The following is a 27,496-nucleotide window of genomic DNA, read 5'->3' on the forward strand; positions in this document are numbered from 1 at the left end:
CTGGAGCCCCCCTCCTGCACCCAAACTCCCTCCCAGAGCTTGCACCCCTCACTCCCTCCTGCACACCTGCCCCAGGCTCAGCCCAGAGCCCCCTCCCACACTGTGAACCACGTGGCCCCATCCCAGAGCCCACACCCCAGCCCAGTGAAAGTGAGTGAGGATGGGGGAGAGCGAGCGATATGGGGGGGGATGGTGTGAGCAGGGCAGGACTTTGGGGAAGGGGCGGGGGTAGATCCTGGGTTGCCCTTAAATTCAAAAAGTGATCTTGGGTATAAAAAGGTTGGAGACCACTGGACTAGATGATCACAATGGTCCCTTCTGGCCTTAGAATCTTTGCTCCCTCACATTCAGCAGTCAGATATATATGCCTTACCTTTAGCTTTCCCATTCATTCTTTAATTGGTTTGTCTCCCTTTTGAATTGCCTGATCTTTTTATATTTCTAAAGTGACTTAATAAAATAAAATACAATAATCTTTTAAATTTATAGTGGGGCCTTTTCATCCCAAAGCACTTTTACAAATTACATACAGGGGATCACTTCACCCGCCTGTGAAATCTGCAGCTGTCTAAGAAAAAAGCATATATATTTCTCATTTTTGCCAGTGCACAGATCAGAAGCTGTGAAACTGCCCTGGAGGTTATTCCTTGCATGTGGCAGCTCAACAGGAGGGCCAATATGTTACTTGTCTTTCTCCCTCTTTTAGAAAGCAAGATTAATTTTGGTTTCAGAGATTTCCAAGAGAAGGATCTCACCCAGGAAGAATGATTATTTTTCTTGTGCGTGTGAGGGGGTGGTGGTGGTAGCTTGTGCTCTGTTCTTTTCATTCCTGAGATGGCGTTTGTGAAAGAGTACGTTACCCAGTTTTTTCTGCATTGTGTTTGGGGCAGGCTTGCAAGACTCAGTTTCTCTAATACAGGCAATATGTTACAGGGAAAATATTCTTGGCAGTAGCAACAACTGTTGTGGGGCTGCAGGTAGTGCATAGGGTTAGCACTGCAACACAAGTTCTTTCTTGCTGGGTCAAAGTAGGCTCAACTTGGGGGCGGCTAAGGCTTGGATTTTCAAAGGAGCTTAAAAGAGTTAACCAGCCAACTTGTTTAGGCCCCTTTGAAAATCCCAGCCCAAATGTTTATTTTCTGACTGTTCTTTGGGCTTATGCGATGTGAGTTGGAACTGGATTCAAACCATCTGCTTTTTTTTATGTCCCACAAGCAATCCTCAGGTTCACCATTAGTAGGCAGTCTTGTAGAGAGCCCAAGGATGGAATGGCCTTCAGAATCTGAACTCCTGCCCCGTGACAGGGATGCTGCCCACTTGTACAGTTGGTGGTGTTGGGAAGGCTTTCACTGCTGCTGCCCATGCTGTACCTGGTGTGTTGGTAGTGAATTTTGGTGGCAATGGCTTTCAGTCCAACACTAAATTTATTTAAGAAATCTGGAACATAGCATAACTCCTACTGTGCACTGTAAATTTTCACTGTTGTCTGTATACCCTCTAGCAGGAGGAAATATGTATATTTTAGGAATAGTGGAGAACCATAGTTGGAGCCAGTCCTTTCACAGATTTTGCTGCATGTAAAGGTAGTTTAGACAAACCAGCTATTTATTTTGAAAGTGTTTTACTCTGTCACCTTTTGGGGGATTCCCAGTTTTAGCTGAACTGGCACTGGTGCTAACAATTCTTTGTCAGGTTGAGATTGGGAGAGCAATTATTAAAAATCAGCTTTGGGCAAGCTGTACTTTTTATCTTCTTCTAGTCCTACTTTTTACAGAGCACAGAATAAACATCTAGAAAAGTATGATTTTCTTTCTTGATTAAATTAATGCATTCCCTGTCAGTAAAGGAACATGTAGTGGGTGAGATCCACCCTGCTAAATTTATACCCTGTAATTTTTAGACATTCAGTGTCACTGAACTGGCAGAGTGGTGGGAGCCAATGCTACCTGCTTTGCAATTATATCTGCTGGGTTGGTATTTATGGAAGAGAATAATTGGGGCAATGAGATCACAAATTAGAATTAACTCTTGGTGATTGGATCCTAAAACTGTTGTTTCATTGGTGTTTATCAAGTTTCCTAGATCGTAAACTTACTTAGAAGCCCCAGTCATTCTGATTCTAGGTGCTGCTGCAATACAAATAATAAGTATTTAGTTCATAGGCACCCTGAAATTAGGGGAAATTAGAAGCTTGTGCAACATGGGGACCTAGATCTTGATTGGGCGTTTTGGGTGCTACTGTAAATACAAATGTTAAATAAAAATATCACTGACACATATCCCAGTGGAAATAAAATCTATATCTAGTAGAATTTCTATTTTATTAGATATATATATTTTAACAGAATGTTGACTCTGGGGGGAGTTCTGCAAGTCTTGATCACATAGTGGTCCTTCATTCCTAGATTTATAGAATCCTTTCATGGCTCAAGCCACGGCTTACATTGCTGTGTAGCTATACCCAGTGTCTCCATTGCTCCCTTGGGGAGATGAGTCCAGCATCTACTTGAGAACATTAAAACATTTGCACTTCTTTGCATTCTAAACCATCTGCTGCACAACTTTTCTCCATTATTCCTCCCTCTGTTATATTGCAAAACACAGCTTTTGTTGAAAATGCCACAGTCTGAGATCCATATTTTTATATCACAATGTACTGCATTACTTTCCTGTCAGCTTTGAATCTATTTTAATGTACAACATACCTGATTTGCTGTAGTCATATTTGTTGGGAAGAATTGGTCACCTATGCTATGCAAAAAATGTACGCTCCTCATCTCTTCCCCCACCCAAAGAAAAACCCTTGATGACAACCCCACGTTAATTTCCATATGCACAGACTGAAACTACATTCCACTGTAATGGAAATGTATAATTTTCTTTCAAATAGGGCTTCCGTTAGAATGAATAAGTGGAGTAGATTAAACTCCTGAGAAAAGAATGAGTCTTTGATTTCAATATAATCCCAGCTATGTATCTTCATAACAGTGCATTTCCCATTGACAAAATGCAAATATCATTCATTTTTCTGTACTGATTTGAATACAGAAATCAGGTGAAATCTAATCCAGGCAACAAATGCTGAGTCACTTTATCTTCTGTATGTATTTTTTAACATTACTGTATAAAGCACATCAAAGAACTATAGTTGAGAAAAAAAATGTTTTAGGAAAGGTGGTTATAAACTTATTTTTTCACGTGAAGTGATTATTTTCTAGCTGTCTGGCAGTGATTACAAGGATTTCCCAACTTTTGAATAAATAACTACTTATCTACTTTTTTCCTATTTACCGGTAATTTGCTCTAGGGATTGCCTTGGGGTGGGGGACCTAACCAGAACTTCAAGAACTTGGAATGTGAATGGAGTGCTTTCTTAGTAGACCTCCAGAAATCTGTGGTCTGAAGAGACTTTACTGTTGCTTTCAGTAGTTCTGCAGCTCTAAAAGGCTTGTGTCCTGTGAGGTCACAGTTGGACTGGACGTATTTGAGCAAATGTCTCCAAAGTGCAAGTCCTTGGCATTCTAAAATGTAACTTTTGGCCTCTATACGTGATTCACCACATCTTGGATATAGGCAGGTTTTGGGTAGAATGAATGATTAACGGACTGGATCTCAAGCCTGCTTTTGCTCTTGAATATAGCTTTTGAACACCTTGATTTTTGTTCATTTAAAAAAAAAGTGAAACCTGTCATAATTCCCTTGTAATTAGAAAGGAAGATGAACAAAGCTGATTGACTGCATGTTTTCATTGCTGATGAATTTGGCCAATAAGCAAATTGTGGCCCATCTGCCACAAAGTTCATAAGCACAATTTGCTTATCCAGAACAAACAAATGTTGGAGATTGTGCCTTGATTTTTTTGCTCCTAGTTATATGCAAACTTGATGGGGCACTTAGTGAGATGTTAGTGCAATCCTCATCATGGCAACATTTGTACTTTTGATTTAAAGGATCAGGTCATATTGATCAAGAACACTCATGGGTGTGGTGTGGGATGTGTGCAAATATATACTTTTTTTTCTCAGTATTAATTTATATTATGTTAGGATCCAGTGGCTGTACTCAGAATCTTGGTCCTAAATTCCACTCATCTTATTTTGAAACCTCCTTTTGATCTTTCCATCCTGATTTTTATTATTTTTATTTTGAAGTATGGCACTTGGGAATCATAACAGTGCAGGCCATTGGCCAATGCCAGGTCTCCCCTGTCACAGACACTGAAGTTTCTGGCTATTCTCCTCTTCTTAACCCTTTCACTTGCCCCCATGACGGTATCCATCCTAACTCCTGATCTCCCTCACTCCAGCTTTCATCCCCTACCTTACTCTTGTCCTTAATCTTTCACGCTCCTCAGGCTTTTTCGCCTCACAATACAAACATGCTTTAGTAAGTTTCTCCCATACTAAAAAACACACCACCCTTTGCTCCACTTGCCTCAACTACTGCCCTTCCCCCTTTAATTTCTAAGCTCCTTGAACATGCTGTCAGGAGTTCCTCTCTTCCAGTCTCCTAAGAATGGCCATACCACGTCAGGCCAAAGGTCCTTCTCGCCCAGTATCCTCCTGACAGCGGCCAATGCCAGGTGCCCCAGAGGGAATGAACAGAACAGGTGTAATCACAAAGTGATCCATTTCCTGCTGCCCATTCCCAGTCTCTGGCAAACGGAGGTTAGGGACACCATCCCTCTGCATCTTGGCTATTTAGCCACCTATCCTCCATGAACTTATCTAGTTCTTATTTGAACCCTGTTATAGCCTTGGCCTTCACAACACTGTGGACAACACTACCATGCTTTCTGTCACTCAGGGCATCATCTATTACTTAGAACTCTCTCTAGGTCCTCACATCTAGGCTATAGCTAAATCTTACGGATTCTTTGTGTAACATCCTAAGGTTACACTACTGCGCTACATCGGCTCAGCTATGCCACTGTAGCGCATCTGGTGAAGATGCACTATGCCAATGGGAGAGCGCTCTCCCTTTGACATAATTACTCCACTTTGGTGAGAAGCAGAAGCTATGTTGGCAGGAGAGTGTCTCCCGCTGACATAACGCCAGTGTGGACAGTGTGAAACTTGCGTTGCTTGGGGGACAGGGCCTTTTTCAAACCGTGAGTGACGTAACTTAGATCAACTTAACTGGCAGTATAGCCCTGCCCCAAGATATGGCTGTTTTTATCCATCCCCACAGCTAAAATTCTCATCCAGGCTCTCATTATCTCATGTCTTGATTACTGCAACATCCTTCTTCCTTACCTTGACAAATGCAATCTTGCCCCACTGATAACCATTCAGAATACTGCTGGAAAAATAACTTTTCTAACCCATCGCTTTGACTGTCACTCCTCTCTCAATTCCTCCACTGGCTCCCCCTTCTCTGGTGTATCAAACATAAGCTGCTTGTCGTCACTTTCAAGGCCTTTCGTGGCTGATCCTCTCTTCCAATATTGAAATGTTGACTCCTGCCTGCAATTAGCCCATGAAGCCAGCCTCCATTGCCCGCTTGCTAAATTTTCAAGCAGGCAGTTTTCTCCTACACGCTTGGGAGGAGCTTCCCGTAACCATCGGCAAAACTACCTCATTAGCCTCCTTCAAAACCCTCCTTCAAGCTTTTCTTTGTTGTGATACTTAAAAAACAAACAAAAAAAATCCACCAACCCCAAACCAAGCTAGCAAACAATGGAACAACGATTAGGCTGCTGGTGTGCTGAGACCGCTGTCTGTTATGCTTTCTGTATCCGACTGTTGTCTCTTGTATTATACTTAGACCGGGAGCACTTTGTGCAGCGACTTTTCTTTTTGTTCTGTTTGTACAGCACCTAGCACAATGCGGTACTGGTCCATGACCAGGGCTCCAAGGCAGTATTGCAAATCAGAGGAGACATTCTTGTACCAAGTGTTCATCTGTTCCTGTAGGTAACGGTCTTGCAGTGTTGCTACGCTTGGGGCTTGGCTACACTTGCGAGTTACAGCGCAATAAAGGAGCCCCGGGCGCACAAGCTCACTACACGTCCACATTGGCAAGGCATGTAGAGCCTGACTCTGACTCTGTGGCTACAGCGCTGCTGATATTCCACCTCGGCGAGTGGAATAACGTTTGGTGTGCCCCCGCTGGAGCGCCGCGGCACCAGTGTGAACGAGGTGTTGCATTACTGTACTCTGATCAGCCTCCGAAAGTGTCCCATAATGCCTTTAAGTCAAGTGGCCACTCTTGTCATTGTTTTTGAATCACTGCAGGAATGCAGATATGCCTTCTGAAAGCTCCGATTCTGACAGCTGGTTGCTTATCTGCCCCGAGACAAAGCAACCATTAGTGGAGAATGGTGTGTGTGCACGCGCGCGCGAGTGGGGGGTGGGGGGAGGGAAGGGCGGAAGGGCGGCTGCTGTCTGAACTTACAAGACAGCATGCTGCCATGCTTTTAGCCCTCCAAAAACCCACTGTGGGAAATGCTAACTATTACTAAAATTGTAGCATGAGTCTGCCCACTGTAGAAAGGGAGCAGGGGAACATTCCTCTGGCTGTACTGTTGTCTCATGTCAACACTGCTGCCATGTCACTTGCATTCTCGCTGCTCCTCTTCTGCCTCCCCCAACTTTTTCATGTGACTGCACATCCAGTCATTAGTGCTGTTTACATACAGGAGTTCTGTACAGCAGGAAACCTGTGCTAGACAATCAGGTCACTACTCCACAGGCCTTGTGATATGATGTTCCTTATAATAAACATAGTGTTGACTAGTCACAATAATAAAATGCTTCACAGAGTTGATGGAGATTGCAGGAGATTTTTAAATTAAAAAAAAATCAGCCAAGAAGTTAAATTGTAATTTAAGTGTGTTTAACTTGTACAGTCTTGTAGTTGACACCTGCCATGCTTCTGGAATTCCTTTTCAGCACAGTCCCTTCTCAAGTATTTGTTGTATCACATAGCAGCAGAATCTATTGATGTTTTGGTGTTAGTTGCAGGAATAAAGGTATAAGCAAAGCACTTTGCTCTGTTTGGTCACAACTATAGCTGTGGGATTTTTCTCGTGACATAATGAAAATGGACAAATCTTATTGGGTGGTGAGTATCCTTGTCCTAGGGTTTGTGTGATTAATTGCTATCAATGAAACCTTGGTACTACTTGGGGCATGTCTACACTTAAAATGTGGGATCGGCGCAGTTGCATCGCTGTAGCGCTCTAATGAAGACATTCTATGCCAACGGGTGAAAACTCTACTGTTGGCATAGTTTATCCACCTCCCTGAAAGGCAGTAGCTATGTTGGTGGGAAAAACTCTTCAGCCAACATAGCACAGTCTACGCAAGGGGTTAGCTCTGTACAACTACTTTGCTTGTGGATTTTTCACACCCCTGAGCGATGTAGTTATATAGGTCTGTAGTACAGATTGGACCATAGAAATGAATACAAACTGTAAAGCAAGAAAATCTGGTCAGCAGCAGTTCAAAGAGTCTGCTCCTGCAAGATGCCCAGGACCTTGCAGGATCGAGTCCCAAAAGAGTATCTATCACACATGATCTTTTTTATAATTGTTTGAGGTAATGGCTCAATCTTTTGCAGTTAAGGACACACAAAGCATACTGTTAAAATGTAATTTGTTTTGTACATTTTTAGAAGGACACTACAATGAAAACAATTTAATACTGTCTTTCTGTGTTATCAAAAACACACATACATGATTAAAACAGAATTTGCCATTCACTAGTCTTACTGTTAGCTTGCTCTTCACTCATCTTCAACATTGAAACCTGTCATCTTCGCTTCCTGGTTGTCAGGAATTTACTCACTACTGTGGTGGCTTTGGAGTCCCAGGACTTCTAGGAATTGGCAGGAGACTGTTTAATAAATTGACATTTATGATTTTGTGCATACACTAATTGGATGGTAAATGTACTTTAGGGATACTATGAGCTTAAAATAGATAATCTCCAAGTATGCAATTCCTTGTGCAATTATTGATATATTTTTCTTTCCCCTATCTTTTTACTGGATGAGGTATTTATAAAATAATAAAGCTTTAAGGCCAGTGTTCATGCAGGGTTTCTCCCTTCCAATACTGCAGCATGTTTTTACATGTTTATTCAAGCTTGAAATTTATACCTGTTGTGACAAAGCTCTGTCCTTGCCTCCATGGGTCCCGCGTTTCCTGGCGGATTTCGCGAGCCTCAGAGGCTCACTGTGACCCTCCCCGTAACCCTTCTTTCTCTAAAGACAAGGGTCAGTCTACTGAGCCATTTTCATTATAAGCCAGCGAGGGACGTGAGGACAAGTTATCCTTCCTTGCAAGTCTCTGTTGTCTCCCAGTCTCAGTGATTAATCAGGGGGCAAAGGTGGGGGGGAGCCCGGGCCCACCCTCTACTCCAGGCTCCAGCCCAGGGTCCCTAATAGTATCAGCTATGGTAGCTGACCTTTTTAGAGACATGACATGTACAATTCCCTGGGCTACTTCCCTCACAGCAGCCCTCACTTCCTCAAGCTCCACTTCACCCTTATCTCAGGGCCTCCTTCCTTGTGCCTGATATGGTGTGTACTACTCAGCCTCTCCAACAGCGCAACTTCCTCCCACAGCTCCTGACCTGCACCCCCACCTGACTAACTGGGAGGCTTTTAATTAGTTTCAGCCAGCCCCTGATTGGCTTCAGGTGTCCCAATCAACCTAGCCTTCTCCTTGCCTTCTGGAAAGTTCTTAATTGGCCCCAGGTGTCTTAATTGACCTGAAGCAGCTGCCATTTCACTTATCCTGGTACCAGGGATTTGTTTAGCCTGGAGCTAATATATCTATCTCCCATTACTTTTCTATAGCCACCTGGCCTTGCCCCGTCACACTACACATACACATCTAAAAAAGATTCTTAAATATTCATGTTTTATAAAAGATACCTGTTTAGATTCCAAGTTTAAAATGTTCCTGTATGCAAGACCTAATGCTGTTTTCAGATTCTGTGCTGCATACTCTTGAGTCAGCAGTTTGGAAAAACAGTCATGTATATCTATTTCACAACAAGATCTGTGAGTTATGTGAAGTAAGAGGAAGACCAAGGACAGCATAGGCCTATTACTTAATGAGGATGGAAAGACAATAACAGAAAATGAAGCAATGGCCAAAGTGTTAAATGTGTGTTATAGTTAACATCCTTTGATAGGATCTGAGGCTAAAATAGGGAAAGAACAAGTTTAAAATTACTTACGCAAGTTAGATGTCTTCAAGTCAGCAGGGCCTGATGAAATACATTTTAGACTACTCGAACCGACTGAAGAGATTTCTGAGCCATTAGTGGTTATCTGTAAGAACTCATGGAGGATGGGAGAGATCACAAAGGACTGGAAAAGGGCAAATAAAAAGGAGAATAAGAACAATCGGGAATTATAGACCATTCAGCTTAACTTTGGTACCTGGAAAGATAATGGAGCAAATAATCAATGTATAAGCATCTAGACATGAGCAGCGGGTGAGCTCCCACTTTGGGGAGGCTAGCCTGCCGGCCCCCCACTTCCACTCAAAGCCCCTCCCCCTGCATGCTGAAGCCTCGAACCCCCGGCTCCCTGTTAAAGGAAATGCCCTGAAGGGTCCCCCAGACCGGAGGAGTCCTGGCCCACCCGCCCCAGCCACATCTGGCCGAGCTGCTGCTGTCATCCCTGTCAACCCACTGCCCTCCCTGCTGAGTGCAGGACCTGCCCCAGTGCTGCCAGAGTTGGGCTGGGTCGAGCCACCGGCCCCAACACGAGGCCAAGCCTCCTCAGTCTGCTGGCTCTCTGCCTCGCTACCCTGTCCCGAGGAGGAGGGACACGGCAAGCAGTGGGGACCTGGGGGTGGGTTGAGTGGAGGAGACAGGGGTCTCAGAAGGGGCGGGGCCACCGTGGTTCAGTTGTCTGGTGCTGGGTTGGGTCCCTCCCAAGTTACGTAGGATGTTCTGTTTTGTTTTGGTCATCCTTCATCTCAAAGATGGCTGGATTTTGGTGAATTAAGATTGTATTGTGTATGTGGTTTTGTGAAGCACTTTGATTCTTTGAGATGAAAGGCACTGTGTGTAAAATGTTAAATATATGCGTTCTATTGGTATCTTGCCTCTTTCCTAAAGTGTTTTGAGATTCCTTGTTTGTAGAGAATATAAATACAAAATCAAATTCTACTGAGTTTAGCATGTTTGAATACACAGAGGGAGTTTGTCAGTTCAGGCTGCCCTGCTGTTAAGATGCTCATGCTGTGCCGTTTTGTGTTGCTGTATACTGTAGCATATTGCCAACATCACTTTCACACCCTGTCATCAAATTCAGATTTAAGAAGTTAAACTAAAACATACATTTCTAGCCAAAGAACTTTTTTGAAAGGAATATATTTCAGACACTGGTAACATGAATGCCATCAAAACAAAATTATGTGGGACAGTTGTTCACTTAGGACTTAGCACTTTGATATTCTATAAGGGTGTAAACCAAGCTCTTGGCACTAACGAACAGTGCTGAGAAAGTTGGGGCAGTGTCAGAAAAGGGTAAATCTGCTCTACAACTTAGGAGGACATAAAGTTCACAGATGCTGCAGCTGAACTTCCAAAAGATCAGTCTGTAAGGCAGAGCCCTACCACCTTGAGGTATTGACTTGTAAGCAGTGAAGTTAAAAAGGAATTGTGCTTGGGTAGTGCTCCAGTATTTGGGGTGGTATTGGGGAGTCAGTACTACTTCCTTCTGAACTAGTACCCATATGTGATTTTTGAAGGACAGTGTGCTGCTGGAGATGCCATCTTTTGGAGATATAAAACTGTCCAGACCATTTGTGGTCATTAAAGCCTTTAGTTCTTTAGGGGACGTCTACACAGCAAATAAACACATCTGGCTGGTCCAGGTCAGCTGACTCTTGCTGGCAGGGCTAGGGTTGTGTAGACATTTGGGATCTGGAATTCTTCCCCTATGTGGCGTCTCAGAATTCAGGCTCCAGCACAAGTCCAAACGTCTACACAGCAATTTTACAGCCCCGTGAGCCTCAGTCAGCTGATCTGGGCCAGCTGCAACTGTGCTGTGGGTCTTTTATGCCAGCGTAGACATACCCTTAATGACCTGTAAAGTTCTATGCGGTTTGGACTCTGGCTGTCTGAAGAAATGGCCTTTCTTCCCTGATAATTCCACTGCAGCTGAAGCTAGTAGAGGGGTTTGAGGAAAAATCCCCTGATTTTATTATTGGCAATCAAGATCCCATTGTGCTAAGGTCTGTATAACTGCATAGGAGAAACTATTCCTGCCTCAAATTGCTCACAGTTTAAGGCCCTGTTTCAGCAGGGAACTTAAGGGTGTGCCTAACTTTAAGCATGAGTAGCCCCCCTGAAGTTGATGGGAATACTTACATGCTTAAAGATGGACACAAGCTTATGAACCCAAATCTGGGTATAACTTAAAGGTTTGTAGCCTGTTATGGTTAGGTCATGTCCTTATATTTTGGATTTTTATTCTTGTTGTGCTACTTTTTCTATTGTGCCTACAGGTAATGGTTAAGAACTTTCGAAAATATGAAGAAGAAATAACTTAAGAATAGAAAAGTCAGTTTGCTTAAAATCACTGAAGAACCTGGAGAGGTTTGAAAAAAATAACCTGGAATGCTGCCCTTGCAGCAAGGGTGTGAGGGCATTGTGGAACCTTGGTCTGTAATCATCAGGTGGCTTTCCATTATGAGTGACATTTATGGGGGAAATCCATTGCAAATATCACCTAGTTATTCAAATTCCCATTACACTCAATGGGTAGAAGCCATGCCATACTGTCATTCCTGCTTCATGGGGATAATCTTGCTGTAAGCCCCAGTGTCTCCCATTAGTGGAGACTGTTAGTGTAACAGAGCTGCACATTTCTTAAGTCTCCAGTGACTGCAAGGGATCATGAGCTTTATTCTTCATGGAGAATAAGGGTTTAACTCCTTTACCCCTGAGTTCTTTTTTATGACAGCCAAAATGCACTATATATAGTTTTTAGGGGTTAAGATCTTAATTATGCGTAGCTCTGAAAGACCCAGTAATCTTCTGACTGTTTGCCATTCTAGTCACAGTTTTTAGTGATAAGTGTATCACCTCTCAGACGGCAATTAAAATCCTGTGGCTGGCCCATGCCAGCTGATTTGGGCTGGGAGGCTTGGGCTATAAGGGGCTATTTAATTTTGGTGTAGACGTTTGTGCTCAGGCTGGAACCCAGTTTCTAGGATGCTCCGAAGTAGAAGAGTCCTGGGGCTTGGGCTGCACCCCGAGCCCAAACATCTGCACCGCAGTTAAACAGCCTCCGAGTCCAAGCACCGTGTGCCTCAGTCATTTTAGTGTAGACATACCCTAAGAGGCAGCTGAGCCCATTGGATAGGGCACTAGACTGGGACTCGGGAGACCTGTCCTTGACCTGCTCTGTGACCTCAGGCAAATTTTTATTCCTGTGCCTCAGTTTCCCCCCAACCCTTCTGTGTCTTGCCTATTTAGCCGTAAGATCTTTTGGGCCAGGGATGTCTCCTATGTGTATGTACAGTGCCAAGCATTGTGGATGTGGGTCTCAGTTAGGGAACCTAATTACTACAGTAACACAAATAAATAACATGATATTGACAGCATATACCCCGATTCTGGAAGGGAAAGAAATTGAGGGAGTCAATCTTTCTAACTTTAACTTAAGCAATGCAGAAGACCCTTTTGCCATGTTTTCACAGTATTTGCACATTGCAGTAGCCAGGCACTAAAGTCAACAGGGTCTCTCTCCCTTGCACAGGATAAGCAGACTTCTTGATAGCAGATCACATGCCCATATCCTATGAGGTGCTGAGCACAGTTCACTGCCATTGCTGTGATTGGAGTTGAGGACACACAGCAACTATCAGGATTATAGCTCTATGTTTATGCATCTGTCTAGTGCCAGATTTAAGCAGTGTTGACTGGTGGTATGTCTTTAAATAGATTTAATTTCTTCATCTTCAAGGCTTGTTAAGTCTAAACTCCTTAGTCAAATTTGTACACACTCTACTTTGGCTTTTTGCAGCTGAAACAGGAGTTTCTCTCAGTTGTATCGACAGTGCAAACAGAAATTGCATCATCTTAAGACAGGAAGGATAGTCTTGTGGCTAAAGCACAGGACTGGGATTCAGGACTCCTAAATTCTGTTCCTTGCTGTGCTACAGATTTGTGTGTGACCTTGCGAAGTCCCTTATTCTCTGTGCCGCAGTTTACAAATAAAAATGAGGGTGGCACCTCCCTCCTAGTGGTTTTGTGATGAATTCCTTAAGCGCTTTGAGACCCTTGGATGATAGCTGTGCTAGAATTTTGGCATATTTATCCTTGCTATCTTATAAGGAAGAGACCTGGTCGGATAACTTAAAAGTTTAATAGGGGCAATGTCTGACCTTCCCTTTCCATTGATTTCTCTCCTGTTTGTCACTGCGGATAACATTCCTTCCTACAGTCCTGGCAACCATTTCAGGAGCCAGTTTGGTAATTTAAATAAGAAGCCATTTCCCCTCTCCATGCTTTGCCCATTCTGTTAAAAAGTTTATATTGGTTTGGTGTCAGCTGTTGCTACTGCATGGGCTGTTTACAAACTGTCAGTGTCCCTCTTTTCCCCCACCACTAAGCAGGCCTCATGAGCTTTGGCCATATGTGTTTTTGTCTGTATCCAAGCAGAAATAACAGCTGTAGTGGAGACAGCTAAATTCAAGGCTGGGGCTTTCAGCAGAAATCCCCAGCTGTGAAGCCCAGCCATGCAGTATTGTGGGGTTTAAAATAGGCCCAGTGGTAGTCAGTTCAATCCTTGAACAAAAAAACTCCCTGTCCCAGTCACTCCTCAGAAAGGAGAAGCAAATCTATTCATTAACTAACATTTTAGTAGCACATTTATTTTAGAAAGATCCTCAAGTGATGTACACAGTGTGTACACACATCTTTGTTCCCAGCTTTGAAGTGCAGCCATCTCTGGGGTGGAGCATGTCAGCTGTTTAACATAGCAATGCTATATGATGATGCTTAGAATAGAAAGTAAAGAATATAGAGTCATCACCTTATGTTTATGGTAGTGCTGATGATATGGTGGGTGCTTTCCAGACACTCAAGAAGGAACAGCCCCTTGCATTGAGGAGCTCCCATGACAGACATCCAAGTAGGTGGAGGATGGAGGAAAGGCCACAACACACAGGGAACAAACAACAGATTTTTAAAAAAAAAGTCAGCAAGATTCAGGCAACCCAGCAGAGATGAGTCTTTAAAATAGATTTAAATGGTGATGAGGGTTATGGCTTAGTGGATGAGCTCAGGAGGTCAGTGTGCCTAGGGGGCTATATAGAAAAAAGTCAAGAGGCTGACCAACAGGTGATGAAGTTGGGAATATTTGAACTCGAGTGGGGGCACAATCCTCGCACTCTACTTGTGAGGATAAGAAGGGAATATGTTGGGTTTTCTGATAAGTAGCCTGATTTTTCTTGCCACTTCACTTACGAATTTGTAGCTGAGTACGCCCTCTTGAGAAACTAGATTGCTGCAAAAATGGTAAAATTCAGTGCTTTTGTATGTTTGTGTTTTGTAAACGTTGATTGTCAGATTATTTGTCTCCGTGACCTTAAATTGTTGTAAGAGTTCTCTGCTTTTGAACTTGTATGGCTAGACTTGATCCATCTGAAGTCATGGAAATGCTAAAGATCAAATATAGTGGTTCTCCTAGCTGTGGTCATGGGTGGCCAATTGTCTGTGGACAAAAAATTGGGGACAAGAGGGAATTCCTTAAATCTGAGGTTTTACATCTCTCCCTTCTGTGAATGCATTATTTACGAGTTAACATTATATTATACCAGTCCATCTGTTTTCACAAGTAGCCCCCACAACTTCTAATGTTGGATGCATCAGAAATGTAATCATCAGGCAATTTAAGTGGTGGTGGGTGGGAGGGAGGAATTAAAATTGCTTAGAGATTAGGAGTCTTCAAATAATCCCTAGCAAGTGTCTTTTTCTTTGCTTGTGACAGATGGTTTATGTACTGTTGATGGATCCAGAGCTAGCCTGTCTCATCCGTCACTTCTCAGAGCCAGTTTGGAAGTATATCGGGATGCTTGTCTTTTGTTCTGCCAATGCTTGTTTGGCAGCAATGCAGACAAAAGCAAATCCAGCTGGAGTCTGGGCTCTACAGGGATTTAGGGGACAGGTTGACAAACAAACAGCTGTAGACAAACTTATTGGGTGGCATCAAATGTAATTATTTAAGAAGAAATGGAAAGGAAAATGAGTTTTTGTTTGTATTTTTACTTTATTTACTTCTATCGTGCTTTTAACAAGGGATTTCAGTGTGCTTTACAAACTTAGAGTAATTCAGGACCCTGAGCAATAGGTGTACTATCTCCATTTTACAGGTGGGTAAACTGATGCAGAGAGGTTAAGTGACTTGTACACAAAGAATCAATGGTAGAGCCAGGAGCAGAACCCACAGGGGTCCTTATGTTCAGTATTCTGCTATGAGCACAAGTGAGCACTGCCTCCCGGTTTCGGTATACTGAGTGTTAGGAAATCAGATGTTTATCAGTGTTGGCAGGAGGAAAGCAAGAGAGGTAACAGGGCCTAATTGGTTAGTTCTCTTGCTCTCGCATGGACAGGTATAGAGCAGTGGTTCTCAACCTGCAGGCTGCTTGCTGCCCAGTCAGCACACAGCTGCGGCCCATGTGACATCCTCAGGGCCATACAGGTAGTATATATGTTGTGTGGATGCAGCCCATGTAACACATGGAGAGCTGCATACGCAGCCCACAATGGTAAATAGGCTGAGAACCGCTGGTGTAGAGGCTGTTAGGTGCTTGCATGATGTTGTCCTGAGTCGAATCTGATGAGTTGCAATGCATTTATATCAGCGCTTGAGTGGAACTAGAACACACTATTGAGAGCCAGAATAGTGTTCAGTACCTCTGGGGTGTGTGTGTGTGTGTGTGTGTGTGTGCGCGCGCGTGCGCACGCATGCATGCAGTGAAACAGGGTGGGGGCATAGAAGGCTCAGGACCCTCCGCAGGCCAGCTGTGAGCATAGACCTGGCTGCCTCCACTTCCTCCCCTCACTCTTACTTGAGACAGCAGTGCAGGCACTCAAGGTAACAGGCTGGGGCACCTGCATCCCACGCAATGGGGGAGCTACGCTGCTGTTCCAGTACTGTGAGCTGGGAGGGGAGGCCCCAGCATTCCTCTAGCCCCCTGGCCCAGACAGGGGAGCAGGGGGGAAGGGGGCTGCAAGCGTTTTCCACAGGCAGCTGGGGTCTCTCAGTGCTGCACAGTATCCCTGCCTCCCTTGTGCTCTCTGGGCTGTGCATTGCCCTGGCACCAAGGGCCCGTCCCAGCACTTTCAGCTTAGCACATCTCCAGCCCATTACCTATTGAGCAGACTTGGCTGGGAGGGGTGGTAGCAGTTGCTGGGTGTCTGCTCAGAGCTGGCCATGGGGGCCTGGTTTCACCTCCTGTTTTTTCCTGTCACTTAATGCATTGTATCCAAGCCTAGTACTATAGGAATCTAATTCTGTCCTCCATGAAGGAAGAGATCTGATTCACTATGATTAAAGGTTTCAGAATAGCAGCCGTGTTAGTCTGTATTCGCAAAAAGAAAAGGAGTACTTGTGGCACCTTAGAGACTAACAAATTTATTAGAGCATAAGCTTTCGTATCCGATGAAGTGAGCTGTAGCTCACGAAAGCTTATGCTCTAATAAATTTGTTAGTCTCTACGGTGCCACAAGTACTCCTTTTCTTTTTACTATGATTAAACTGACCCCTGCTGATCCTTGTATGTTAGCAACAAGATGATAATCAGGGAAAGTGTGGAACCCTTACTGAATGGGGAGACAACCTAGTGACGATGTGGAAAAAGCGGAAGGACTCAATGCCTTTTTTTCCTCTCGGTCTTCACAGACAAGGTTAGCTCCCAGGCTTCCGCACTGGGCAGCGCAGTATGGGGAGGAGGTAAACAGCCCTCAGTGGTGAAAAGAACAGGTTAAGGACTATTTAGAAAAGCTGGACATGCACAACTCCATGGGTCCGGATCTAATGAATCCAAGGGTGTTGAGGGAGTTGGCTGATGCGATTGCAGAGCCATTGTCCGTTATCGTTGAAAACTTCTGGTGACTGGGGGAGGTCCCAGACAATTGGAAAAAGACAAAAATAGTGCCCATCTTTAAAAAAGGGAAGGAGAATTCTGGGAACTACAGACCGGTCAGCCTCGCCTGAGTGCCTGGAAAAACCATGGAGCAGGTCCTCAAGGAATCCATTTTGAAGCACTTGGAGGAGAGGAAGGTGATGAGGAACATGGATTCACCAAGGGCAAGTCATGCGTGACCAACCTGATTGCCTTCTATGATGACATAACTGGCTCTGTGGATATGGGGAACATGCTGGACACGATATATCTTGACTTTAGCAAAGCTTTTGATATGATCTCTCACAGTATTCTTGCCAGCAAGTTAAAAATGTATGGATTGGATGAATGGACTATAAGGTAGATATAAAGCTCGCTAGATCATCGGGCTCAATGGGTAGTGATCAATGGCTCGATGTCTAGTTGGCAGCCGGAATCAAGCAGAGTGTCCCAGGGGTCTGTCCTGAGGCCGGTTTTGTTCAACACCTACATTAATGATCTGAATGATGGGATGGATTGCAGCCTCAGCAAGTTTGCAGATGACACTAAGCTGTGGGGAGAGGTAGATATGCTGGAGGGTAGGGATAGGGTCAAGAGTGACCTAGACAAATTGGAGGATTGGGCCAAAAGACATCTGATGAGGTTCAACAAGGACAAGTGCAGAGACCTTCACTTAGGACAGGAGAATCCCATGCACTGTTACAGGCTGGAGACCGACTGGCTAAGCAGTAGTTCTGCAGAAAAGGGGATCTGGGGATTGCAGTGGACGAGAAGCTGTACATGAGTCTACAGTGTTCCCTTGTTGCCAAGAAGGCGAATGGCATATTGGGCTGCATTAGTAGGAGCATTGCCAGCAGATCGAAGGAGGTGTTTATTCCCCTCTATTCAGCACTGGTGAGGCCACATCTGGAGTATTGCATGCATCCAGTTTTGGGCCCCCCACTACAGAAAGGATGTGGATAAATTGGAGAGAGTACAGTGGCGGTCAGCGAAAATTATTAGGGGGCTGGAGCACATGACTTATGAGGAGAGGCTGAGGGAACTGGGTTTATTTAGTCTGCAGAAGAGAAGAGTGAGGGAGGATTTGATAGCAACGTTCAACTACCTGAAGCGGGGTTCCAAAGAGGATGGAGCTAGGCTGTTCTCAGTGGTGATAGATGACGGAACAGGAAGCAATGGTCTCAAGTTGCAGTGGGGGAGCGCTAGATTGGATATTAGGAAAAACTATCTCACTAGGAGGGTGGTGAAGCACGGAATGGGTTACCTCGGAAGGTGGTAGAATCTCCATCCTTTGAGGTTTTTAAGGTCCGGCTTGACAAAGCCCTGGCTGGGATGATTTAGTTGGGGTTGGTCCTGCTTTGAGCAGGGAGTTAGACTGGATGGCCTCCTGAGGTCTCTTCCAACCCTAATCTTCTATGAGTCAAAGATGTTGACCCAATGAACATAGAATAAAATGTAGATAAAACCAAAAATAAATAAATAAAAACATCACTCTGGGAGATAGATTAGATTGAAGCATTGGGTTTTGAATACCTAGACTCCTGAAACACAGGTTAACATCAGTGTTAACTCAGCCCTTCCTCCATGGTGGAAGTCTAAGTGTTTGTCTATACTGCCAAAAAAAAAAAAAAAAAAAAAGCCCCACTGTGGTGAGTCTCAGATCCTGGGTAAACTGACTTAGGCTCCTGCTATGGGGCTAAAAACAGCAGTGTAGACACTTGGGCTCGGGCTGGGATCAGGTTCCGAAACTTAGTGAGTTTTAGAGCCCGAACCCGAACATCTACACTGCTATTTTTAGCCCCATAGCATGAGCCCTGCGAACTGGAGTCAGTTGACATGGGTGTTGAAACTTGCTGCCGTGGATCTTTTTTTGCAGTGTTACTCATGAGGGCATTCTGCGCCAAAAATTAAAAATTCTGTGCACAATATTTTAAAATTTTGCAAGTTTTATTTGTCAGTAAACAAATGCAGAGTTCCAGCATGGCAGTGGGGAGCACAGGCCACTGGCTGCACGAAGGTGGGAAATCACCCTGCTGCCTCCCCAACCCTATCCTGGGACATGGACTCAGTGGTGAGGTTGCACCTGACCCTCACACAGCACAAGGCCTGGACCTCTGCCTCTCTGTGCCAGGCGCACCAGGTATGGGGAGGCAGATTTAACCAGGCAGATCCAAGTGTGAAGGGGCTTGGTGAGAGGATTCTGTGTGGGACAATCTGGGCACAGGCAGATTGTGATGGGGATCTGGATGCATGGAGGCTCGTTATGGGGGTTCCAGGTTCAGGGCAATGGGACTCTGCAGGGGCTTCCAGTTGAAGGTGATTGGAGCTCAGCGGGGGAGTCTGGGTGCTGGGGGAGTGGGCCTTGGTGGGGTGGAGGTTGGGTGCAGTTGGAGATGAGTGATGTGAATGTCTAGATGTGGGGGCTTAGGGCGATGCTGAGGGTGGGGCTTGTCAGGGTGGGGGGTTGAGTGAAGGGAGCTGAGTGGGGGGGTCTGGGGTGCAGGGGGGGTGTCTGGAGGCAGTGGGCTCCAGATGCAGAGGTTGAGGTTCAGTGGGGTGGGGTTCGGGTATTGAGTACTAGTGAGGGTTCTGGGTGTACAGATTGAGGCTTGGCAGGGATGTCTGACTATGGAAGGTCCGGCTGCATGGGGATTGGGTTATTTACCTCTCCGCCAGCTGCTCTGGGTGCCTGAAATGACTTGCCTGCACTGCTAGGGAGTGGTGCGTGACTGCTCTTGCAGCTTCTCTTTGCTTCCCTGCCAGAAAGTTATTTTTCTGCAGGGAAGCCAAGAAATCTGCAGGGGATATGAATTCTGCGCACATGCAGTGATGCAAAATCCCCCAGGAGTACAATGTAGACTTACCCTGAGTTTCACCATATTTACTGTGTGCAGATTTTTTGGAAGAGACCTTATAAACTCTGACCTACTCTAGGTGGATGTTTAAAGATCCTATTGAACTTCTTGCAGAAGTTTGTCCTGATATCTTTGGCCCAAAATGTCACTTACTCTAGTTATTGCACTGTACCTTTCACCCCAGAGTTGGCTGCATTTCAGTGGCGCTATATGTTCTGTAGCTTTTAACGGGTGTTGGAACCTTTGAGGCTAAAGGTACCCTGTAAGAAATATCCATTTCTGTCTGTGATGATAGAAAGTGGAGTGCTCAGAGGTGGCTTGTTTTTTTGGGGAGTGGGGATTGCTGCTGTATTCTTCAAGCGTTTTTTTTTTTTTTTTTTTTTTTTTTTTTTTTTTTTGGCAAGTATTCAATATTTAGATGCCAGCATTTTTGGAAGTAGCTGTTTAAACCAGACTGGTTTCCCTCATCCAATACCCTTTTAAAATGAAACATGAGGCCTTTTTCATTCAGCCCAGATGGTGTGCTTTTTTTTTTTTTAAGTGAGCAATGTATTGCAGTGAAAATGGGCCACTTTTTGCTTTTCTTCTTTTTCTTTAACTGAACATATCCATGCATCTAGTGTTTAGTTTGGATTCAGAACAAGAGAGGCTGCAGGGTAAGTATGTCAGCTATTGGAAAGCTTACTCTGCCAGACTGAAGAATTTCTGCCATTGCCAATAGGCTGCACAAAAGCTGACATCTATATGGACTGTATTTTAAACTCTGGTTCATCCCTACAGGGAACTGGGTGATCTAATTTGGTCCTTTCTGTAGCACCCCCCTCTGAATTATCCAGTAGGCTGTGCCTTGGGTGAGGGGGAAGGCAGTGGGCAAAAGCATCACATTCCCATGGGTTGAGAAGCAACAACTGGATTGAGGATCTCCTTATGGGCTTTGGGGTTTTTTGAAGTTGTTTCAGTAGAAGAGAGTGAAGGGAATTTTTAAAGCCAGTAAGCAAAAAGAGAAACTTAATGTAAACTATTCCACATGTGGAATTGTTTTGACAACTCCATGTCCACAATTGGATTCTTTAGAGGTGGAGTAATCTGAATAATGAATATCTTAGATACATTTAATATATGATTTAAATGTTTCAGCTCGTAACCTCTGACTTTTCTGGCAGTTGATAAGGACCATCTTAGAAAGCAATTGGTTGGTGGTCTAGGTATTGGATGGAATTAAGGAGATCTCTGTTCTAATCCTACCCCTGCAACAAACCTCTTGTATAACTTTAGACAAATAACTGAATCCCTCAGTATCTCCATTTCCCCTCTTTGGTAATACATCCCTGCCTGAAAGGGTGGTTGTGAGAATAAGTTCAGTGAGTGCCATAGAACAGTCTATAAATATTTTACTGGGCAATGGATGGGATTTGATGGCTGTTCTCAGAATGTCCTAGTCTATTCAGGAAAGAACAATTATAGTCTATTTATTAAAGTGGGATTGTAAGAATGTTCAAAGATTTCTTTCAATGAGATTTCCTTTAGTTAAGTTGTAGCTTTGAAATGAGTCTGAGGAACGTGGCCAGTTTATTTTCAGGAAAAATACAAATAAAACTAGAAGCAGATGGTGGGCTTTCGACCCTCTCCTCAAGGGGCTCCAGAGTCTGTAAGACCACTGTCTTTTTGTATCATGTATGTTGGAAATGCATCTGACAAGCTTTCTTCCTCTGAAATTCTGTGATCTTTAGAGAGGGAAGATGGGTCTGTAGTCAAGGCAAAAGTCTGGGAGTCGGGAGGCCTGGGTTCTGTTCCTAGCTTTCCCACAGACTTCCTGTGACAAGTCACTTGCTCTGATTGTGTCTACACCAGGATTTTAATTTCAAAAGGGGGTGCTCTGTGTGATTTGAGAATGGTTAGATGACATGGTGGCAAAAAACAGATGAAACTTTTCTGCTTCCTCCGATGCAGTGATCCATGGATCTGCACCTTTTGGGAATGGCAGATCAGAAAATCCTAATGTAGATTAGGTTTCTGTGCCTTAATTTCCTCTTCTGTGAAATGAGGATAACGCCCCTTCACAGTGATTAACAGCTGCAAAACATTTTGCTCTTTCCATCCCGGGATCTCGTTAGAAATACCTGTTGTTATAATTAAATGTTCCCTTGATGCGGTGCTGACCTGCAAGGGTGAGCCCTCTCTGTAAAACAAATCCTGCTGAATCTTAAACTGCTTGATGCTGAATAATAAATCTAGGGAGAACACAGATCAACTGTACCTTCACAAGGGGAAAAATAGTTCCAGCTATCTTGTTTCATATTTCTTTACCTACCTAAAGAAAACCTTGGTTGGTATGATTGTCATAGGTTCTCTTTGGTTGCAGGGATATGTTTGTATTCTTAGCACATTGGTGGCTATTTGCTAATAGAGGGTTGCTGTAATATTGACAGATCGTTTTCACCTTCTGCATTATTGCTAGGCAGATACATATCAGTGATGAGAGAAATGACTTGAACTGGATTAAGGCAACAATAAAAATTGACTTGGTGGTTTGAGCATAGGCGTGCCAAACTTTTTGTGTCTATGGGTATGTCTGGCAGCGCTTTAACGTGGCTGCATAGTCATGGCTCCAGCACTGGGAGAGAGCTCTCCCAGCGTTGTAATATAACCAACCCCGTGAGGGGAATAGCTCCCAGCGCTGTAGCATTATCTACACTGCCACTTTACAGCGCTGAAACTTGCATCGCTCAGGAGGGTGTTTTTTCATGCCCTTGAGCAAAAGAGTGTTTCAGTGCTGTAAGTGGCGGTGTAGACAAGGCCTATGACAGTGCTCTATGGCTCTGCCCTAGTCATGTGTGTTGCTGGCAACAGTTGCCAGCAATAGCTGCAGTCGAACTGGTGGTCCACACAATTTTCCCTGAAGGATAGCCCAGGGCAAACCATGTTAAATTCTTGTTTAAAACAAATTATTCAGACCTGAACCAGAGTTGAATTGGCTTGTCCCATGCCACTGTCGGAAATGGATGCTTTTCTTGGTTAAGACAAGGCTAGAGTGAACAGGCACTGAGCTGGGGGACTCTTTCCAGCATGTACTAAATAGCAGCATTTCTGCACTGGGAGATGAGAATTAAATCTGTTTCACTTGAACAAGAAAGCAACAAAGCAGGGAGTTTGGATGAAATTGGTAAAAACAGAAAAGGGATTGTCAGCTGTGTGGTCTGCTTGGGTCTGTTCTGTTCTCAATAGTGGCTGCTTTTTATATACAGCACTGGAGACAGAGCTAGTCGCGGAGCCTGTAGTTAAAGCTGCCCAATCTGTCCCATTATAAGTAGGGCCCTACCAAATTCACGGTCCATTTTGTTCAGTTTCATGGTCATAAGATTTAAAAAATCATAAATATCATCATGATTTCAGCTATTTAAATCTGAAATTTCATGGGGTCACTTCAAATTTGTAGGGGTCCTGATCCAAAAAGGAGTTGTGGGGCAGGGGTCATGAGGTTATTGTAACGGGGGGGGGGGGGGCGGAAGGTTGCAATATTGCTACCCTTACTTCTGTGCTGCTGCTGACAGCAGCGCTGCCTTCAGAGCTGGGCAGCCGGAGAGTTGCTGCTGACAGTAGCTCAGAAGTAAGGATGGCATGGTAGTGTATTGCCACCCATACTTCTGCGCTGCTGCTTGTGGAGCGCTGCCTTCAAAGCTGGACGCCTGGCCAACAGCCTCTGCTTTCTAGCTGCCCAGATCTGAAAGCAGCGCAGAAGTAAGGGTGGCAATGCCGCAACCCCCCTAAAATAATCTTGTGACCCACCACCACTGCAACTCCCTTTTGGGTCAGGGCCCCAATTTGAGAAATACTGGTCTCCCCTGTGAAATCTGTATGGTATAGGGTAAAAGCATGCAAAAAAACAGATTTCACCGGGTGAGACCAGATTTCATGGCCCTTGACATGTTTTTCATAGCTGTGAATTTGGTAGGGCCCTAATTATAAGACTGATTATCGGTTGCTTATAACTTTGCCAATCTTTAATGCTTCAGGCTGAACTTGTCTGCTGCAGGCTGAATTTTGGGGGGAAAGTTTCAACAAAAACAGCTAAGCCATTTGCAAGAATAAAATTAAAGAAAAATACTAGGTATTTCGGGAAGAGTCTGATTTAATGAGAAAGTGAGGTAGGAATGGTGGACAGAGTCAGGGCCTGGCTGGGCAAGGAGCTTGAGGAGGGGCAGGGTAGGGAGGAAGACAGGGATGAAGAGAAGGAAATCCTCCATATCCCATCCTCTACTGTTGCAGCTTGTTCCATTTCAGACCTAAAATGCAGCTTTTGAGGACTTGCCTTTCCCCTGGGGTGTGGGAGGGGGAACCCTATCTCTAAATCTTCATTTTTGACCTGCAAGCTAACTACTTTCCTAATAAGGTATGTGCATACTCCCCATATTTTCATTCATTGGAGTTTAGCTCTCTTTGTGATGTTTGCATTTGTGAGCTTCAGTGCATAAAAATGCAAGAGCTTGACTGATATTACTGGTTAGAGTGCCTCATGTTAAATGTAGCGCGAAACTTCTCTAACATGCTTCTATCCTGATCTGCAGCATTCCTGCCATTCTAGTACTGAACCCCCTCTCCTTGGCAGACTGCTTTAATGTGCCAACTGCCTTACTAGCATGTGAACAGATGCTTGCCAGGGGACTAGATTAGAAAGCTCACTTTTAATTTTGACTAGCAGCACTGAATTGAAAGGTTAATATTCATTAACTAACATGCCTCCTAGCTTCGAGGTGGTAGGAATATGTTCTGCAGACACAATAATGATCAGACAAAGGTATGGGGATTTGGAGTCCAGTGTGTTGTGTCTGATGAACTTATTAGACTGGAAATATTAGGAAGGAAGGGAGAGATTAAAGCTAACCCTGCTCTAGTGGGTGGGAGTAAGGGGAGAGGAGGGGACGATGGTGCTGGAATGTGGGGAAATAGTGAGCCCCTTTCGAAACATTGTGAAGGGGTAGCTTGTTCATTGTCTGTGTTTAATCTATCATTGACGGACAGTATTCTCATTGGCTCGGCATGTGTTCTTTGTCTACCACAGGAATATGCCTTGTGAAGTTAAAGCAGGTCCTGTATATTGGGTGTTTGGTTTTTTCCCCCCCTTCTGTTACAGAGAGCCAGCTGTTGCCTGGGAATAACTTCACAAATGAATGCAACATTCCTGGAAACTTCATGTGTAGTAACGGACGCTGTATCCCAGGGGCCTGGCAGTGTGATGGGCTGCCAGACTGCTTCGATGAAAGTGACGAGAAGGAATGCCGTGAGTGACCCCTGTGATTATCTTACATGTTTTGTACCGTGAGGCTCAGTTAGATAGCATTATTTGCATGTGTTGTGGTCCATATTCTTCAAGTGATGAATCATCTGCCTGACTTGTTGTTTGCCTTTTGGTGGTGACAAATAATGTGCCGTTACAGTACCTTTTCATCTTGCTACTAGCCTGATCAGAACCTTCTCCTCTGCATCTCTTGCTATTTGAAATAATTCTTGTATCTCACCACCTCATCAACTCACCACCTTATTTCAGATATTTGCCGAACACCTCTCTCATGCTTCATCTGTGATTCTTAATTTTTTCTCCCTCTGATAGACTGAACTCTTGAAGCAGCTTCAAATGATACACAATAATCTTTCTGGCTTACAGTGTTTCTAAAACATCAGACCTGAGTTGCAGCATCCTTCTGCCTAAGCACGTTTTGTGGTTCAGGTGCAGCCTTGGATCTCAGTTCCTCATCCTGAAAAATGAGGATAATACTTTCTCGTAGCGATTTAGGTGTTAAGCTCTTAGTAAGACAATTCCTGTCCCATGTGGCTCTACAGCACCTAGCACAATAGGGCCCTGATTTCAATTGGAGCCTCTGGGCTCTACTGTGGGATCAGAGTGCTTGGATTCCCTTCTGAGCTTAGCATGCTCCTTAATTAGCAATGCAGGAGGGGGGACATGACACTCCATACTACACCAACCTTCCAAGAGCTAAATGTGCTCCCAGCCCCCAGGTTGCCATACCAAAATTGGCATCTTAAAGCTGGTTGAAAGAAGGCATTTTTAAAACGTAAGTATTTACAGGACACGGTCTAGGAGGTTTTGCTGCCTATTGCCTGAAAACTGTCATTTCCCCCCAGATGCAAATATAGAGACTCCTAATGAAAGAGCACTGGGCTGGAGTTAGCATTCATTTGTTCATGAATTGGTAATAGCAAAATGTGCCTCATCCCATTTTTCCATTCAAATGCTCTCTCATCATGAAAAATTGGCTGGATTCAGTGTGATAATGAACACAGTAACAGACGACAAAATTTAAATAGCTGCAAAACCAAAGTTCATAAAATCATTTTTTTTCCAGACTGATTGGAGTGAGTCACACTGGTCTAAGTTATGCTGCCACTGTGCATTTGGATGCCTGCAGAACTGTCCTCCTTTGGATCTCTTTTCATTTAAATAAGGCCATCCAGTTTGATTGGATTAGCCAGGATTTTTGGCTGTGTTCCTTTAACCTGGCCCAAACGAAGAGGTAATTAGGCAATTCTTCCATCTTCCCACACCTTTATCTTCCACCTGATCTCTTGTATAAATGTAAAATTAGCATGAAGAAGAGAGACTGGGAGAGCAAGTAATTCATATGCTGCCCTGGCCTGCTGTTGGCAGGTCACATAAGCCGAAGTGGAAGGGAGACACTCATAGGTTTAGGGATTCAGTTAAATAGATCTTCACAAAAGCTGGTCAGGTGACATATCCAGAGAGCTTTAGGGGAGCAGGGTTTTCCCTTATCCTAGTCTGGTGGCTCCTACTGCAGTGCAAACTGCAAAGATTCTTGCTAAAGAATTGACTCCATCATTTACCCACGTGCCATTTACCTCAGCCCTGCCACAATCCCCTCCTGTGTCTATGGCTGTCCCTGCAATGAGGGCAGACATCTCACATCACTTCTACTAGGTTAGAGGCATCACACCTTTTCACATCTGACACAGTCTCCGTCACCATCTCCCCCCCCTTAAGAAGTGTCTTTGATCAATTGTGCATGATTATCAGCCAGTACTGATATGGGACCCCAGAAGGGTTGTATGAAAGGAGGAGGGTAGGGAGATGGTGGGCATAGCCTGTGACCAGTGGCAGACCGATGGGAGTTCTTTGACAGGATCATGGAGGGCCCAAAAAACTGAGAGAATGAGAATTCATAGAATTATGAAATCTTAAGTATAAAAATGACCATATCAGAACAGTTCCATCACCCATCATGTAAATTATTCTGTCTCTAGCAATGGCCAATACCAGATGCTTCAAAGAAAGGTGCAAGAAACCTCAGAGAGGACAATTATGGAATAAATTGCAACAGGAGAAGTTTCTTCCCAACTGCCATCAATTGGCTTATTCTCTGAAGCACGAGCGGTTCCTCCCTTTTTTATCCTATCTTAATATAGCTGTAGATGGTTCTTATTACCCCAAAAGCATGTACTCCTGTTCTGATCCTGTTGAGCTCCTGGCCTTAATGATAACATGTGGCAGAAAATTCCACAGGAT

General features: G+C 44.2%; 1 protein-coding gene across 2 annotated transcripts in view; it reads left to right on the forward strand.

Moving 5' to 3' along the window:
- Positions 1-27,496, forward strand: part of LDLRAD3 (low density lipoprotein receptor class A domain containing 3) — a 164,648-nt gene that overhangs the window by 27,434 nt on the left and 109,718 nt on the right. The window contains exon 2 of one of the 2 annotated variants that reach the window (XM_038405624.2): positions 25,091-25,237. The exons of the other annotated variant lie outside the window; for it this stretch is intronic. Within the exon in view, the coding sequence (XP_038261552.1) occupies positions 25,091-25,237 (147 nt within the window). The remainder of the gene's footprint in view (positions 1-25,090; positions 25,238-27,496) is intronic. 2 annotated transcript variants of the gene reach the window in all.

Source organism: Dermochelys coriacea, chromosome 6 (assembly GCF_009764565.3).
Source record: "Dermochelys coriacea isolate rDerCor1 chromosome 6, rDerCor1.pri.v4, whole genome shotgun sequence".
NCBI classification, from domain to species: domain Eukaryota; kingdom Metazoa; phylum Chordata; order Testudines; family Dermochelyidae; genus Dermochelys; species Dermochelys coriacea.